This window comes from Lathyrus oleraceus, chromosome 5 (genome assembly GCF_024323335.1).
Source record: "Lathyrus oleraceus cultivar Zhongwan6 chromosome 5, CAAS_Psat_ZW6_1.0, whole genome shotgun sequence".
NCBI classification, from domain to species: domain Eukaryota; kingdom Viridiplantae; phylum Streptophyta; class Magnoliopsida; order Fabales; family Fabaceae; genus Lathyrus; species Lathyrus oleraceus.
In genome coordinates this window covers 635967302-635984728 of record NC_066583.1, presented here as the reverse complement: position 1 = coordinate 635984728, position 17427 = coordinate 635967302, and the positions used below count along the sequence as shown (strand labels likewise).

The 17427-nt window shown below is 31.0% G+C and overlaps 1 protein-coding gene and 1 pseudogene across 1 annotated transcript; both read left to right on the top strand.

Moving 5' to 3' along the window:
* The first annotated feature begins 3257 nt into the window (after positions 1-3257).
* LOC127087470 (protein NRT1/ PTR FAMILY 1.2-like) lies at positions 3258-9443 on the top strand (annotated as a pseudogene).
* A 5153-nt stretch (positions 9444-14596) lies between these two features.
* On the top strand, positions 14597-16800 carry LOC127087468 (protein NRT1/ PTR FAMILY 1.2). The gene is made up of 3 exons (XM_051028355.1): positions 14597-14808; positions 14897-15662; positions 15733-16800. The coding sequence occupies exons 1-3, from the start codon at positions 14709-14711 to the stop codon at positions 16625-16627; spliced, it is 1761 nt and encodes a 586-aa protein (XP_050884312.1). The 5' UTR covers positions 14597-14708; the 3' UTR covers positions 16628-16800.
* The last annotated feature ends 627 nt before the right edge of the window (positions 16801-17427 follow it).

Here is a 17427-nt window from a genome sequence, read left to right as displayed (position 1 = left end):
AAGTCAACCACTAATTCCTAAAACCCTTTCCCATTACAAGTGCAAATACACCTTTGTGCCAACATGCTTTGGAGTCTTGACCAAGTTACAAACCAAATCAACCTTTGCCCATCATCCAAAAACCTGCATTAAGTGTATATCGATGCATTAGTTAGCATAGCACAACAAATCCAACACTTCATAATAACCTCCATATAATAATACAATTACATTCAAATTAGATAGATAATCCACATATTATTTCAGCATACTAGCAGTAGAGATAGTTTGCAATTAACAATCATTCAAACCCTGCTAGAAAAGCATTTTAGTCCATTTCTTTTTTCATTAACTATCCAACATAACTAACTAGTTGATAATTAATTGTATTTCTAACATTTCTACCAACATAAAAGAACCATATCTCCTTCAATCATTAACATTCAACCTGAAACTTGCTTAACAGAACAACAGCAGGGCTGCACTGCAACTAACTGAAGTTTGGCACCTGCAGAATTCTTCAACTCTAATTCACAAGCTAACTTAACACTCTAACTATAACTAATTCATTAACAGTAGGAGTAACTCTTAACAGAACTTTCCCTAAGTCATTAACAGAGTTAAGATAACTAATTCAAGCTACCATAACTGATTTTAATAGAGGTTCCAACTAACCCTAACTTCCATCCCTAACTAACATTCACATTTGATCAACACACCAACAAGTCAGTAACTGAAATTAACCAATTCATAACAAACTTAAACTAACTACTAACTAATTTCTAATTCCAAGGTAATTTCAAGTGAATTTACATTGCAATTTAAGTGGAATTTCTAACTAATATTGCCTTTTGTTTTGCATTTCATGAGAATTTCTAACAACTTTGAAACTATATATAAACATACATCATTACATTTTCGAATTTGATGAACATTCACTCTTCACTCTCACATTTCATCTTCAACCTCTCTCCCTCACCCTCTCGAAACGCTTGAAATCCTCCTAACTGATAGAGCTTCAACCTCATAAGCTCTAAGCAGTTGAGCTTAACCTCTGCATATCCTCACACGCCACAAGAACGCACACAATCGAGAATTCAAAAGAATCGAGGAAGAAGAAAGAACCAAATAGGAAGAAGGAGGGAATTCAGAAGCTTACCTAAAGGCGCATTCATCTTCGCGTTCGTTCGCTTTGAGTGCAATTTTCACCGGGACACTTTTCCGTCTCGTAGGTTGGTGAAATTCCTCTTTCTCGGCCGTTTCTCCTTTCTATGACGTATTTTGTAGTTAGTGGAGCCAAACCTCTATGTTTTGGACTCGGAATCAATCTTTTCTCGCGTTTAATTCAAGATTTGGTGAGTTAGCGTTTGTTTGATTTCGGCTCGATTTGGATGTTTGATTTAAAATCGGAAAAATTGGAAGTTGATTTGTGGTAGAGGACGTTGAGCTGATGCTATTGATGTATGTTTGGACCTCCGCCTCCGCAGGAGGAAGTTCCCGGCGCGGCATAGTCATCGGTTCAGGTCGATGTTTAGGAACGCGATAGTTGAGCGTGGAGGAAAGTGAGTTTGTCTTGAGTCCGTTGCATCCTCGTGTGTTTTGGCCAAATCCATTTAGGCCTCAATCCCAAGAGATGTTCACACCACTCCAAGTGACATTCACACCCCCTCTAATCAATCAGCTAAGCGCTGGGCCTTGCCTTCCCAGGGCCAAGCGCGTTTTGTTGGCATAAACCCCAGTTTTGGGCCTTTACCCCCATTAGTGAACCTACTAGTTAATTCATGGTTTTTTTTCTTTTTGATAATTAGAATTAGAATTAGGATTAAAATTAATCATGATTGGTTATGATTCTAATTAGATTAATTAAAATATTCTTTTTTTAGAATAATTAAGAATTTAGGTCTTAATTAGATTTTAGAATTTAATTAAGTTGTAAATCTTGATTAGGTTATGTTAGACTTGATTAGGATAATTAGATAATTAGACTAATTAGATTTTTCATAATTAGATATAATTAGGGTTAAGTAGTTTTAATTAAATGTTGATTTTTAGAAACTATTTTTCTAATTAATCTATTTTTGGCATATTGACCATTTTGCCCCTAGGTAGAAATTCTGATTTTTAATGAATGATCCCTTAGCTTAGAGTTTACTTAGAAATACATGATTTCATTTTCATTGATTAATTCATTTAGGGTTGTACATAGCCTAGTTAATTTCTCTGGATCCCACTGATCAGTGTTGACCAAATGTCACTTTGGTAAACCAAATCCTTTGTATTGTGCTTTAATCCTCAAGACTATTCAAGTGATCAAAAGATCCTTGATCACTTGATACGGCAAGTCCATTGTGCTCAAGCTATATTGGATGTTCTGAATCTCAATATCTCAAGACCTCAAGGTTCAAATCCAAGATCAAGACTTCAAAGTCGATGCCAGTCAAGCATAACTAACAAAGTGGATTACTTCTCAATCACAACAAAGGTATCAACACTTGTCAATCATAATTCAGATTGTGTGGCACGGGCCTTAAGAAATAAAGAATGATGAGAGTGGATAATCCATATTCTTGTCTAAAATATCATTGGGTACGGGATGAATGACCCAATTGCTCAAGGTATCTGCCTTTGTTCATAGACTTTAGCACAATTCAAATAAAATGATTGTCAAGTCTTATTCTACAACAAGTAACATTGCATCATCAAGATCAATCATCAGGATCTCATATCAGCAACTTGTCAATTTTGATTCGAGTTGTACATCATGAGCCTTAAGTAACAAAGAATGATGAGAGTGGATAATTCCTATACTTGTCTAGGATATCCTTGGGTACGGGACAAATGACTCAGTTGCTCAAGGTATTCACCTTTGTTCATAGACTTTAGTGCAATTTGAATCATACAAGGTTTGAACTACAATGTCCAAGTCATTGAGAGAACGAGAAGCAATATGAGAGTGTGAATGAATTTGAATACCTGAAAATGATGTGTTTTCTCCTTTATATAGTTATAACGGTTAAAACCGTCTGTCCGCATGTGTATGGTGTGAAACTCAACATCGTTACATGGATCATGCATGTATGGTGTGAAACCAATAGAAGGATTTGAGAACTCACTAAATAATAGTTATAGGTCAAACGGCAGTGAATGCGTATCCAATGATTGATTGGCTTTTCCTTTTTTGTTACAAAATGATTGATTGGTTGTAGATAATTAGAAATTTGTAACTTGTATATTATTTTAATAAAGTACTATCCTGCATTTGCATTAAGAAGAAGCAAATAAGAAAATGGACAAGGAAGTTGAACTCTGTTCTGTTGACAATGCTGATGAAATCTTACAACAATCACAAAGACGCGAGGGTGGCCTTATCACAATCCCTTTCATCATTGGTATCATTTCTATAACTTTGAATTATTTATTATTTATTGAATGTGTTTGAATTTTGTTGATGTATAATATGGTATTGTTGTTTGTTGCAGCAAATGAGGCATTTTCAAGTATGGAAAGTTTGGGAATATTGCCAAACATGATAGTTTATTTGATGGGAAGTTACATACTTCATCTTGGAAAAGCTACTCAGATTCTTCTCTTATCTTCTGCAGCCAACAATTTCACACCTGTTATTGGCGCTTTTCTTGTAGATTCTTATTTAGGTCGATTGTTGGGTGTTGGATTAGGTTCTGTTGTCACTTTCCTGGTATGTATAGAAATGGAAATTACAAACACCAAACACTGTTTTTTAGCATAGTTCAACCTAGCGTGTCTACGTGTGCGATCACATAGTAACAACTCTAAACTTTCTTCAGTTCGTATTATGCTTTCACAATTATTAGTGTCATAATAGGTCTTACAAGAATTGTATACATTCAAGATCATTTTGGTTGGAAAATTGGTTTGGGTATTCCTGTAACACTCATGCTTTTATCTACTCTCTTATTCTTTCTTGTTTCTCCTCTTTACGTCAAGATCAAGAAAAGAATAAGCATGTGTACTAGTTTTGCACAAGTAATTGTTGCTACTTATAAGAACAAAAAACTTCCATTACCTAAGAACTACTCAACTGGTTTATACCATCGCAACAAGAACTCAGATCTTGTTGTTCCCACTGATAAACTAAGGTATGCAGAATAAAATAACCATACCAACATTTTCTAGCATTAAGTATTTGATTTCAAGAGCTAAAGATTTTCATTTTCAGGTTTATGAATAAAGCTTATGTTATTAAGGATCGTGAGCAAGATATATCATCAGATGGTTCCGCGATAAATCCTTGGAGACTATGCACAGTAGATCAAGTTGAAGAGCTAAAAGCCCTTGTTAGAGTTATTCCATTATGGTCAATAGGGATCATGATGTCCCTTAAAAGCTTCTGAGGGATTATTAGTTATAACTCAATACACTAGGTCCAATTCAAGTATCGAGGAGATACTCGAATGACTCACAAAAAGTACACATACAAAACCCTAATTTGAATAATATAATGCGTTGTTTCGATACCTTCTTAGGTATAGAACATCTCTATAAATAGCAGTGGAGAGGCATGGGCTTCGATATTGATTTGAAGCAGATCCAAGATCTCTGCACAATCTTCTGAAAATATGATCTCAATTAAATCTAATGTTTCCTAAAATGTCTTAACATTGTTACTTCGTAAGTAAGTCAAGACACAAACGCCTTTGCTTTATGGAAAACGCTCAACATAATACGTGAACTAAATCTTCAGAGAATCTTAAGATAAAAACATTAAAGAAACCAAATCTCACAAGATACAAAGGCTAGGTCATAATGCAATGTTGAAAGAACATGTCAGAACATCTTGTTCAACATCTGTCAATAATAATTATTTTTCCAAAATACAGCCAATCATAATATGTCAGACCTAACAAGACTAACTCCTCAACACTTTGACACTTTGACACCTAGACTCTTCGACACCTAGGTGTTTTGGCAACAACATGCTTCGACACCATGAATTATATTTTCAACAAGAATTAGGATTTTATAACATTAATTTTGTATATATAAATAATTGGAAAAATTACATCAGGGATCCTTTTAAGTTAATTTTTTTTTAACATGTTGGTTCTTTAAGTTATTTTTTTGTAACATCTTTATCCTTTAGGCTGATTTCTACATCCTTTTTCTCTCATTTTGAACATTTAAAAATGTGTGACTGTTGTATTTTTGGTTACACTTCATCATTTTCATACCACTCAAAATAATTGCATCCATAATTAACACATTTACTCTATTAAAAAAGGGTAATGAGGCACACGTTTGATAACTTAAAGGATCCATTTTTAAAAAAAAAAAACTTAAATGACCAATTTATTACAAAAAAAAAAAATAACGTAAAAGAATATTTGACAAAATTACTCTTTTTTTCAATAGATAATAAAATTTATTTAAATTATTTAGGTAAAATTACTCTTTTTCAATAGATAATAAAGTAAATGCATTTAATCTTTGTTAAGACCTTGTTGATTTTAAATAGGATTTTATTAATTTTAATTTTGAAAAATTATGTTCCACATAAACAATACTTACATGAATTGTTAAATTATTCTATAAGCAGTATATGCATTTGGGAAAGAATCATTTTTTTACATAATTAAGTATATTAATTAGTATATCATTTTCTCCATATATAATTTCTTTTAAGATGTTTAATTATGTAAATAAATTTAATCCATCAATATTTGAGTTTACATTATATTTTAACTAGGGCTGAAAATGAGTTGAGTCGAATCCTCCTCAGCTCGACTCAACTTGACTTGACTCGTTAAGAATTGGTTCAGCTCAAATCTCGGTTCAAGTTCGACACAAACTTTTTTTGAGCTTCAACTCTACTAGTTATAAGTTCAAGAACAATTTGGTTCAACTCGTTAGATTTATCTCGTTAAGTTCAGTTGGCTTGCTTCACAAACTTAAAAGACATTTTTTTAAAGTCTATTTTTTTATATATATTTGACATTTTAAAAAAAATATATTAGAATAAAATAAAAGTTATAAGATTAGCAAATATTGTATATTTAAATCTATGAATCTAAAATAATTAAAATTAATTCTAAATATAATATAAAATATATATATTTTTAAAGATAATCAAAAAAAATTAAAAAAATTATTTTTATATGATGTAGATTTTATTAGAATATATATTTTTAATTAATAGAAATTTAGAAAATTTATTTGATTTTCTTAAATTTAAAGAAATTTAGAAGATATTTTTTAATTAGAAAATATATGTTAATTTTTAAATTATTTTTAAAAAATATATAATTTATATGATGTTGATTTTGTTGATTTTATTTATACAATTAATTTTTGAAATATTTTACTCACTTGAGAATATAAATTATCAATTAAAACCGTTATATTAAAATAAAATATAGGGTTAAGATTTAGAGTACATCTTTTAACATATTCTTAAAAACAATTTAATCATTCTCATATATAATCGTGTTGATTCATGAATTTAACGAATCAAACTATGTATAGTTCAAGTTCAGCTCATTTAGTTAACAAACTTATTTTTTTCCTCATATTTAGCATATTTGGTTCATGAAACTAGTTCAACGATTTAATTGTCGAACCGAGTTCCAAATTATATCCGAGTTGGTTCGGTTCATTGTCAACCCTTATTTTAATGAGCGTTCAAGATTAAGAAAATATTTTTTTAACTCTTCATTATCTAATGACCTTATTTTTTTAATGCTAAAAAGAAATTCAAAAATGTCAGTATACAATTTAAATGGTTCGAACCTATTTTCGAAATGATATAATTGTTTTATCTACTATACATAAAAATAATCAATTTTAAATGATTCCTCGAGAGATTTAACAACTTCGTTATCAATATTCTCATCAAATTATTTCTTTTTATAAATAGTTTGTTTTTCACAAAATTTCGATTCTATATTCATTTCAAAAGCAATTTTTTTTGGACAAAAATGAGAACAATTTCAAAATCACATTTTCTGTATTTTTCAAAAAATATAATTAGGCATTTCAATTGTTGTATAGTAACATCAATACATATATTCTTACATTAATTTTTTTTACTAATTGAACTTATTACAAACAATATCTCCAATATCTCATACTAAATAATCATGTCTAAAAAAATAAAAAATTTCAAACTCATTTTTCAAGCAAATGTTGCTATCTCTAATATGTATAGTATGTATGTATATACTAGTTAATAAAAATTAATATTTTGAGGCCTAAAGCCAGAGTTTTATTGGGCTAGTGTATATATATAAAAAAAAGAGAATAATAGATGCAAGTGCAACTGAACATCGTTCCATGGATCATGTATGTATGGTGTGAAACCAATAGAAAGATTTGAGAACTCACTAAACAATAACTGTAGGCCAGACTGCGGTGAGTGCGTATCCAATGATTGATTGGTTTTTCCTTTTTTGTTACAAAATGATTGATTGGTCGTAGATAATTAGAAACTTGTAACTTGTATATTATTTTAATAAACTACTATCCTGCATATGCATTAAGAAGAAACAAATAAGAAAATAGACAAGGAAGTTCAACTTTATTCTGTTGATGATGCTGATGAAATCTCACAACAATCACAAAGACGCAAGGGTGGCCTTATCACAATGCCTTTCATCATTGGTATCCTTTCTATAACTTTGAATTATTTATTATTTTTTGAATGAGTTTGAATTTTGTTGATGTATAATATGGTACTGTTGTTTACTAGGTTTGCACAAGTATCTGTTGCTACTTATAAGAACAGAAAATTTCCATTACCACCTAAGAACTACTCAACTGGTTTATACCATCATAACAAGAACTCAGATCTTGGTATGTAGAATAAAATAACCATACCAACATTTTCTCGCATTAATTATTTGATTTCAAGAGCTAAAGATTTTCATTTTCAGGTTTATGAATAAAGCATGTGTTATTAGGGATCGTGAGCAAGATATAGCATCAGATGGTTCCGTGATAAATCCTTGGAGACTATGCACAGTAGATCAAGTTGAAGAGCTAAAAGCCCTTGTTAGAGTTATTCCATTGTGGTCAACAGGGATCATGATGTCCCTAAACATTGGAGGATCATTTGGATTTCTTCAAGCTAAATCCTTAGACAGACATATCACCTCACACTTTGAAGTTCCAGCAGGATCTTTCAGCGTTATCATGGTAGGTGCAATATTTATATGGATTGTTCTCTACGATCGCGTTCTTATTCCTCTAGCATCAAAGATAAGAGGGAAACCAGTTAGGATAAGTCCAAAGAGAAGAATGGGAATATGGTTATTTTTTTCTTTTCTGCACTTTGTAACTGGAGCAACATTTGAGACTTTGTTTGTTTTTGTCCAAGCTTCTTCCCCTTTTGTCGAACTCACTTCCTTTTTTCTTTGTGAGTTTCGGAAGTATGCCCATTCATAGGTCCCAGATCCATATGGATGAATTGAAACGGATGAATGATGCACTCGGGAATCAGTTATTAGAATCAATAGGTCTGCAAACAGTTCATTTGAAAAAAAGGAAACCCCTATTATTGGATGACTATTATACTTCTCAAAAATCTAAATTATGGATCAATGAGATAGCAAATCAAGACAATTGGCTGAATCCTGTGAAATGTTTTCATGGAAGTTCATTGATTTCTATAAGGAGAAAGGAAGCAATCAAGGAAGGGTATTTGAATGATCCTCATGGAGTGTTGAAAATGTCTGCAATGTGGCTTGCACCAAAACTTTGTTTGAGTGGAATAGTTGAAGCATTCAATGGTATAGGCCATAATGAGTTCTATTACAGAGTTTCCCACGACTATGTCTAGTGTTTCCGCTTCCCTTTCTGGTTTAGCAACGGCTGCAGGAAATTTGGTATCTTCTTTTGTATTCAGCGCTATAGAAAATGTTACTTCGAGAGGAGGAAAACAAGGGTGGATTGATGATAATATTAACAAGGGTCGTTTCGACAAGTACTATTGGGTTATAGTTGGGCTTAGTGCTCTTAATTTTGTATATTATTTAGTGTGCAGTTGGATTTATGGACCTACTGTTGATAAAGTATCTAAGGAGACTGAAGAAAATGGTACCAAGGAAGGTTAGTGATGAAACTAGTTCAATGGAGAAAGAGTTAACTGAATTCAAGACTAGTGAAGAAAATGGCTTTAAGGAGGTAGAGTTAACAAAGGATTAATGGGGTTGATTATAGATCAAAAGTTTGTAATTGATAGGAAATGATCATGGTTACACTCAAATGAATAGGAAACAAATCCTAGAGAGAATTCATCATGGGATGGAAGAAGAAAAAAAAAAAGAGAAATTAGGATTGTTCACCTTATGCATTTGGAGTTAATTTTTTGTGATCTTTTTGTAACTCTTGTAAAGACTTATTGATAATCAATGAGAGAGATTTTCTCTCCCACATAATTATGTATCGTTTTGGGTCAAACTCTGTCAATAAACAATTGTGTAATTTTTCTATTCTCTTCGTCTTTTTCTTTGGGTTTGATTATTTGAAATTATGTTTGCATATAGGTTTTAGATTTGTTATCGGTTGAATCTTTATAAGTTAGATTATTTAGTTTGACTGACATTGTTAGTTGTTCATTTTTCTTATCGATCTACTCAACAAGTAGAAACATTTTGTGAGAATCATAACATATAAGTGTGCACCACATGTACTAAATTGGATGTAGCATTACCAAAAAAATGCAAAAATTATGGCGGTTTTATATTACGTTAAACCGCCAGATTTTTTTTTTAAAATAATGTCTTTTTATTGAAATGCCACAAATTTCAGTAAATTATGTCAGTGGTTCATCAATGGATTCAGTGGGAGGTTCAATAGGTCACCAATTGATACAAAAGTGAGTTCAGTCTGTGGGCCACTAGATGTTGAAACAGATGTTTCGACATTTGGTTCAACATGTGGATCAATATGTGATTCAACACATGGTTCCTCAAAAGTGGATTTAACATGATTAATGATTTTTCCAATGGGTTTGGAGTCAATTTTCATAGCAATATTCACAGTTTCAACATGATCATGAACATGCACAAATGATCCCATTTCAGATGGACTTACCTTTTTAGATGATTTCTTCTTCTTAGTAGCACCACTCTTTGATATTTTTGTTGAAATGTCAATTGGAACAACCATATTCAGAGATACAGGATTTAGAATCACTTTTGGCTCATCAGCAATGTTGCTAGATCAAGAAACCTTAGTTGTCTTCTTTGTAGATTGATCTCCTAAATTGACTCCAAGCATCTTAACCCTATAAGCATTTTTAATTGGCTTTGGTTCAGATGTCTTAGCATCATTAGATTTTTGGCTCGTTTCTGAATGGGTTTGAGGAACTTGAGAAAGGTGAAGGTGAACAGATGTGCTAGAACAATAGAGACAGTGGAAGGTTATTTTTGCTTGTGAGGAAATAATAGCTATGATAAAATTTTCAATTTGAAGATATTTCCCTTATTTTACGTGCTGAATATACTAATAACATCCCTTAGTTTTCCAAACTTAATATCATCTAAGGCTTTAGCAAAAAATATCACTTAGTTTCTTTGCTCGTAGACCAAGAAAATAGGTCAAACTTCCTACAAGACTCATCTCAAATTCAGATTGCAGTTGCTCAACATAATATTCCACCATCTTGACAAAATTACATATGTCAATTTTTTCTTTAATAAAATTCATCCAAGTGTATCTAAAAAATTATCCACATACACAAAGACATATGTTTTCCCACTCCGGCTTTCTACTTGCATGAGCTCCATCAAATCCATATGTTCTAGAACTTTTGAGGTGGCAAGATGTTGGAGCCTCTTGTGGGACATATTGGTCTGCTGGCACTCTCCGCAAATTTTCCCTCTTCATTCTCGAGTTTAGGCAATCCCTTGATAGCATCTTCAGATATTATCTTTTTCATACTCTTAAGGTTGAGATGACAAAGTTTTTGGTGCCATATCTTGGTCTCATATACCTTGGATATCAAACATGTTAAGGGTTGACTTTTACTTTGAGATATCCATAAATAACAGTTGTCTTTTGATCTTGATCCTTTCACTAACACTTCTTGATCTTTGATGGAAACAATGCATTCTAATTTGTTGAAACATTGATCACATAATTGACTTATATTGATCAAGTTTGTGATTAATCCTTCTACCAGTAGCACATTATCAAGGCTAGGCATACCTGGATAGAATAACTTGCATATACCATTGATTTTTCCTCTTGCTCCATCATCAAAGGTAACATAACTATTGGAGTAAGGTTTTAAATTTTCAAGATAGTTCTTTTCTCCATAATGCGTCTGCAATATCCACTATCAAAATACCAATCTTCTATTGAGGAAACACTAAGAGGTGTGTGAGCTATGAGACAAATGACAATTTCGTTCGGTTTCCATACTTTTCTAGCTTGAATGTTCTTGCCTCCTTTTCTGTTGAACCTTGGCTGATTATAAGACTGAGGGTATCCATACAACTTATAATAGTAGGGCCTTATATAGCCATATCTTCCACATTGGTGACATCTCCATCATGTGTTTGTCTTCATCTTTGTTTTTGTATTAGGGACTAATGTTCTTGAAGTTATCTGGCACTTTGTCTACAACATTTGTCCTCCACTTTCTGTCTAGTATCTTCAAAGCTTTGTTAAACTTTCCACCAACAAGAGCTATAACATCTGATAGGATTTCATCAGTATCACATTGATCTTCATCATCTTCAGTGTTGGATACAAAGACAATACTTTTGTTTTTCTTTTCAATTATATCATTTATTGTCATCTCAAAGGTTTGCAAGGATCCAATAAGTTCATCCACTTTGATAATGCTAACGTCTCAGGCCTCATCATGAACCAAAAAGGAGCTTTTTCTTTAATGACAAAACTCACGAACCAAGACGGAGACTTTCTAAGACAATCTCCCAATACAAATAAGATTTTTTAGCTTGTTTAGCTCACAAATAAAATATCAAATTCCTATGGAAGATTTATTTACACAAGAGAAAATACACTTTTGGTAAGTTTATAACTTTTCCTTCACCTAGAACAAATATCGTCACTTAGACCCAAGAACACTCTCGAAGCACTATGACAAAAATATGTGAGATGATTAGAGAGATGATGAGGGAAATGAAAAATGAGGGTTTTAACCGCTTTCTGGATGTGAAAAAAGTGATAAATAAGCTCTATATTTATAGGCCAAGACATGATACAAATTTGGAAACAATACATGGGCCAAATAAATGCTCTAATTGATTAGGCTAGTCGATTAGACAACCTAAATAATTGATTGCTTAGGCCGCAAAGGGAAGGTTTTGATGTATAACCATCACCAATCATTAAGAGATTATCCCAATTAGTTTTAGACTCAACTAAGAAGGATCTAATGTATTAGCCAAAGATCTAATTGATTATTCGGTTCGAAAATGTATGTTAATCAATCAGACACTCTTGTAAACAACCATCTAGGCCTTACAATTTGTTTCAGTGATTTAATCAAAATATGATAGGCTTCTTAAGAGTTTTTAGTGTGTGTGTGTGTGTAATATAGCCATAACGTTTTTAGAAGTACCCTAGTGTCTTTATCAGACATTGGTCACGCAGACAAACACGACCAATCAAGTCTTCACACTTCATCTCTTTCACAACTCTGGAGTTTCAAGTCTTGACATTTTTATCTTTGAATTATATATATTTTTTATGTACCTTATTTTCATTCTATTTTTTTACAATTATTTAATTCTTTAACTTCTGCTTTATTTTTTGATTAAAAAAATATAATATTTTTCTTCCATTTTTTTAAAATTTTTGATAACTTATTTCTATTATTTTAACTCAGACAAACAAGACCAAACAAGTCTTTACACTTCATCTCTTTCACAATCCTGGTGGAGTTTAAGCTCTTGACATCTTTATTTTTGAGCTTAGCATCACATAAGAACCTTAACGTACTTCTAATTGATTATTTAAATATATATATTTTATGATAAATCCTAGAATTGTATTGAAAATTAAAAGCGACACTTATTTTGAGATAAATAATTTTATAAAATGCATCAATCATTTTTGAGACATAGCGAGTAACATTTTTTTTAAAATTTTTGTAATAACCTTTTTTAATAAGTAAATATTTTTTCTTTATAACATTCCTTTAATAATAGAGAGAAGAGAATAGTTAAACAAACTGCATATGTTAAACAAAAAAGTCCAATTTCTTTTATTACGCGTTTGAGCATTAAAAAACACCGTGAAATTAACGTGAAGTGCACGTCTGAATACTAATAACATATAACGAAAAACGTGTTTTTGATGTAGTTTATTTTCTTTTCGATTTTATCTTAGAAACTTATTGAAAAATACAACAATTATTTAACTTTTTTTTTCTCTCTCTCCTTTTTATTATAACGTCTGTATCTACATGTTTCTCTATAACAACCTCTTTTTCCTATTTTTATTTTAAATATTTTTTCTGTTTTTTTTCATTTTTTATTTAAAACTTTTGTTCTCTATAACTTTTATTTCATATTAAAGAGAAGAGAGAGAAGAATTTGATAGTATAACATTTAATTTTAAAAAATATTAAAAAATGCAAATATTTTCTCTTTATAATTAACATTATCTTAATAATATATATAGAAGAGTTGAACAAAATACATAATATGTTAATTAAATAAAAAAGTTTAATTTTTATATTTACACATATACTTATAAAAAAAGTAATCATACTAACCTGAAGTCTCTAGATGTTAATAATATTTAAAGAAAAACGTGCTTTTGATATATTTGATTTGATTTCAATTTTATCCTAAATATTTTTTGACAAATACAACAATTATTTAATTTCTTTTTCTCTTTTTTCTATAAAAGTAATATAATTTTTTCTCTTATTTTTTATTTTAACTTCTGTAAACATGTTTTATCTATAGATATTTATTTTTCTATTTTTATTTTTAACATTTCTTCTCTTTTTCTTATTATTATTTTAAACATTTTTTTTATAACTTTTATTTCTAGTAAGAATTTGACTTATAACATTTTTTTCATAATAAAAAGAATAATTTTCCTCTATCATGTTTAATATTTAAAAATATTAAAATATGCAAATACTTTCTCTCTATAACATTATTTTAATAATATAGAGAAGAGTTGAACAAAGTACATAGTATATTAAAAAAAAAAGTTTAGTTTTTATTTTTACACATTTACCTATTAAAAAAACAATCAGATTAACATGAAGTGCATATCTAGATGCCAATAATATATAAAAAAACGTGTTTTTTATATAGTTTATTTTCATTTCAATATTATCCTAAAAATTTATTGAAAAACATAATAATTATTTTACTTCTTTTTCTTTTTTATATAAAAATAATATAATTTTTTTCTTGTTTTTATTTAAATTTCTGTAAACATGTTTTCTCTATAGCAACCTCTTTTTCCCATTTTTATGGTAAACATTTTCTCTCTTTTTCTTATTTTTTATTTTAAACATTTTCTCTCTATAACAATTATTTCATATTAGAGAGAATTATTTGACAAGATGCATGGTATATTAAAGAAAGTTAGTGAAAATTGACCATTTTCCAGTATTTTATGATTTTAAGAAAAGTAAATCAACCCAAATTTTATGGTTTTTAAATTTTAGAAAAGAGAAAACTGTTTATAAAAAGCTAATAAAACCATTTGTATAAAAACGGTTGCAATTCGCAACAATCATTGACAGCACTTGTATCATGAAAATGGACAAGGAAGTTGAACATTCTTCAGTTTTTGAAATCTCACAGCAATCAGAAAGACGCAAGGGTGGTCTTATCACCATACCTTTCATCATTGGTATCTTTTCTATAACTTTGATTATTGTTTTTTTGTTATGATCAGTTTGAGTTTTGTTCTATGATATGGTTTTGTTGTTGTTGCACAGCGAATGAAGCACTTGCGAGAATGGCTAGTTTGGGATTATTACCTAACATGATAACCTATTTGATGGGAAGTTACAGACTTCATCTTGGAAAAGCTACTCAGATTCTTCTCTTATCTTCTGCTGCCAGTAATTTCACACCTGTTGTTGGTGCTTTTATAGCAGATTCTTATTTAGGTCGTTTCCTCGGCGTTGGATTAGGTTCTGCTGTGACTTTTCTGGGAATAACACTGCTGTGGTTAACAGCCATGTTCCCACAAGCAAGGCCCCCTTCATGTAACCATCAAACTGGAGGCTGTAAATCAGCAACAAAAGGTCAAATGGCAGTGTTACTCTCCGCGTTCGGTCTAATGTCGATTGGAAATGGTGGTCTTTCGTGTTCTTTAGCATTTGGTGCTGACCAAGTGAATAGAAAAGATAATCCAAATAACCATAGAGTTTTGGAAATTTTCTTCAGTTGGTATTATGCTTTCACAACTTTTGCTGTCATAATTGCTCTCACTATAATTGTATATATTCAAGATCATCTTGGATGGAAGATCGGTTTCGGTGTTCCCGCAGCACTCATGCTTTTATCTACTCTCTTATTCTTTCTAGCTTCTCCTCTTTATGTTAAGATTACAAAAAGAACCACTTTGTTCACTGGTTTTGCTCAAGTAACTGTTGCTGCTTTTAAGAACAGAAATTTTCAGTTACCTTCTCAGAACTCAGCTGAATTTTACCATCACAATAAAGACTCAGATCTTGTTGTTCCAACTGATAGACTAAGGTATGTAGACTCAAAAACCATTTGTCTGATTAAAACATAGATTTCATCGGCTTAAGATTTTCATTGTCAGGTTTATGAATAAAGCATGTGTTATTAAGGATCATGAGCAAGATATAGCATCAGATGGTTTCGCGATAAATCCATGGAGTCTATGCACAGTAGATCAAGTAGAAGAACTAAAAGCCCTTGTTAGAGTTATTCCGTTGTGGTCAACAGGGATCATGATGTCCCTTAACATTGGAGGATCATTTGGATTGCTTCAAGCTAAATCCTTAGACAGACATATCACCTCACACTTTGAAGTTCCAGCAGGATCTTTTAGCGTTATCTTGGTAGGTGCAATATTTATATGGATTGTTTTGTATGATCGCGTTCTTATTCCTCTAGCATCAAAGATAAAAGGGAAACCAGTGAGGATAAGTCCAAAGACAAGAATGGGAATAGGGTTGTTTATATCTTTTCTTCAGTTGGTAACTGCGGCGACTTTTGAGAGTATAAGGAGAAAGAAAGCAATCAAAGAAGGATACTTGAATGATCCTCATGGAGTGTTGAAAATGTCTGCAATGTGGCTTGCGCCTCAACTTTGTTTGGGTGGTATAGCGGATGCAATCAATGCTATAGGCCAAAATGAATTCTATTACACAGAGTTTCCAAGGAGTATGTCTAGTATTGCCACTTCCCTCAGTGTATTAGGAATGGCCGTAGGAAACTTGTTATCTTCTTTTGTATTCAGCACTATAGAAAACGTTACTTCAAGAGGAGGAAAACAAGGGTGGATTAATGATAATATTAACAAGGGTCGTTTTGACAAGTACTATTGGGTTATAGTTGGACTTAGTGCTCTTAATTTAATGTATTATTTAGTATGCAGTTGGGCTTATGGACCTACTGTTGATCAAGTATCTAAGGCAACTCCTGAAGAAAATGGCTCCAAGGAGGAAGAGTTAAAGAGTGAAAGTTCTTAATTAATAGGAAATGACGTGATTCATCCTCAAATTGGATAGCCTTTTTCCTGTTTGTTTTGATGGGTATATGAATGATTTGTGATTTCGCAAATGTACTAAATATGTTATATTGTGCTGAGTGCTATTATCTTAACTGTGGAAGAAAATTATTAAAGTTAGTATTGGATTTTATATTGAACAAGTTGAATAAAAAAGTTTTTGAATTGCTTTGAAAAAGATAATGATAAAACTTGTGTTTTTTCCTTGCACTCTTTGTTTCATCTTATAAATTAAAATATTATTTTATGTGATTATTCATTCTCAAAATTATTCAATTATAATATCTTAGTCATTAAACTTTTAACAACTTATAAGAAATTTTCAATTTCTTGATAAATTACAATTTAAGGTTAAACAATTAAAGTTAATTAAAATATTTAAATTTCAAAAAAATATGTTTTTAATCCCTATAAGTAACCTAAAATTTAGTTTCACTCCCTATAACATTTTTCTTCAAAGAGTGGTCCCTATATATTTTTTCATCTTTATTTTTTTTTTGTCTCTTCCATTTATTTGACTTAACAGAAGCTGATGAGGATGATTAGGTGTCAAATTTTTAAATATTACTGAATAATGAAGAGTCACGTAGTTAGAAACTACCATTTGTCTAATATGAGGTAAAAATAAGATGTTTTTATTGAAAGAAAAAACCCTTAACGTCTCTCTCTCTCTCCCTTCTCTTCTTCAAGTGAAAGTATCTCTCTCTTCTTCAAGTGAATGTTTTGTGTCAAAGGTTTTCTATTCATCTTATCTTCTTCAAG

Excerpts from the sequence above, each read along its gene's own strand:
- LOC127087468 (XM_051028355.1), top strand. The coding sequence starts at position 14,709 with ATGAAAATGGACAAGGAAGTTGAACATTCTTCAGTTTTTGAAATCTCA. Across the intron at positions 14,809-14,896 it reads CACCATACCTTTCATCATTG|CGAATGAAGCACTTGCGAGA; the intron begins GTATCTTTTCTA and ends GTTGTTGCACAG. Across the intron at positions 15,663-15,732 it reads GTTCCAACTGATAGACTAAG|GTTTATGAATAAAGCATGTG; the intron begins GTATGTAGACTC and ends TTTCATTGTCAG.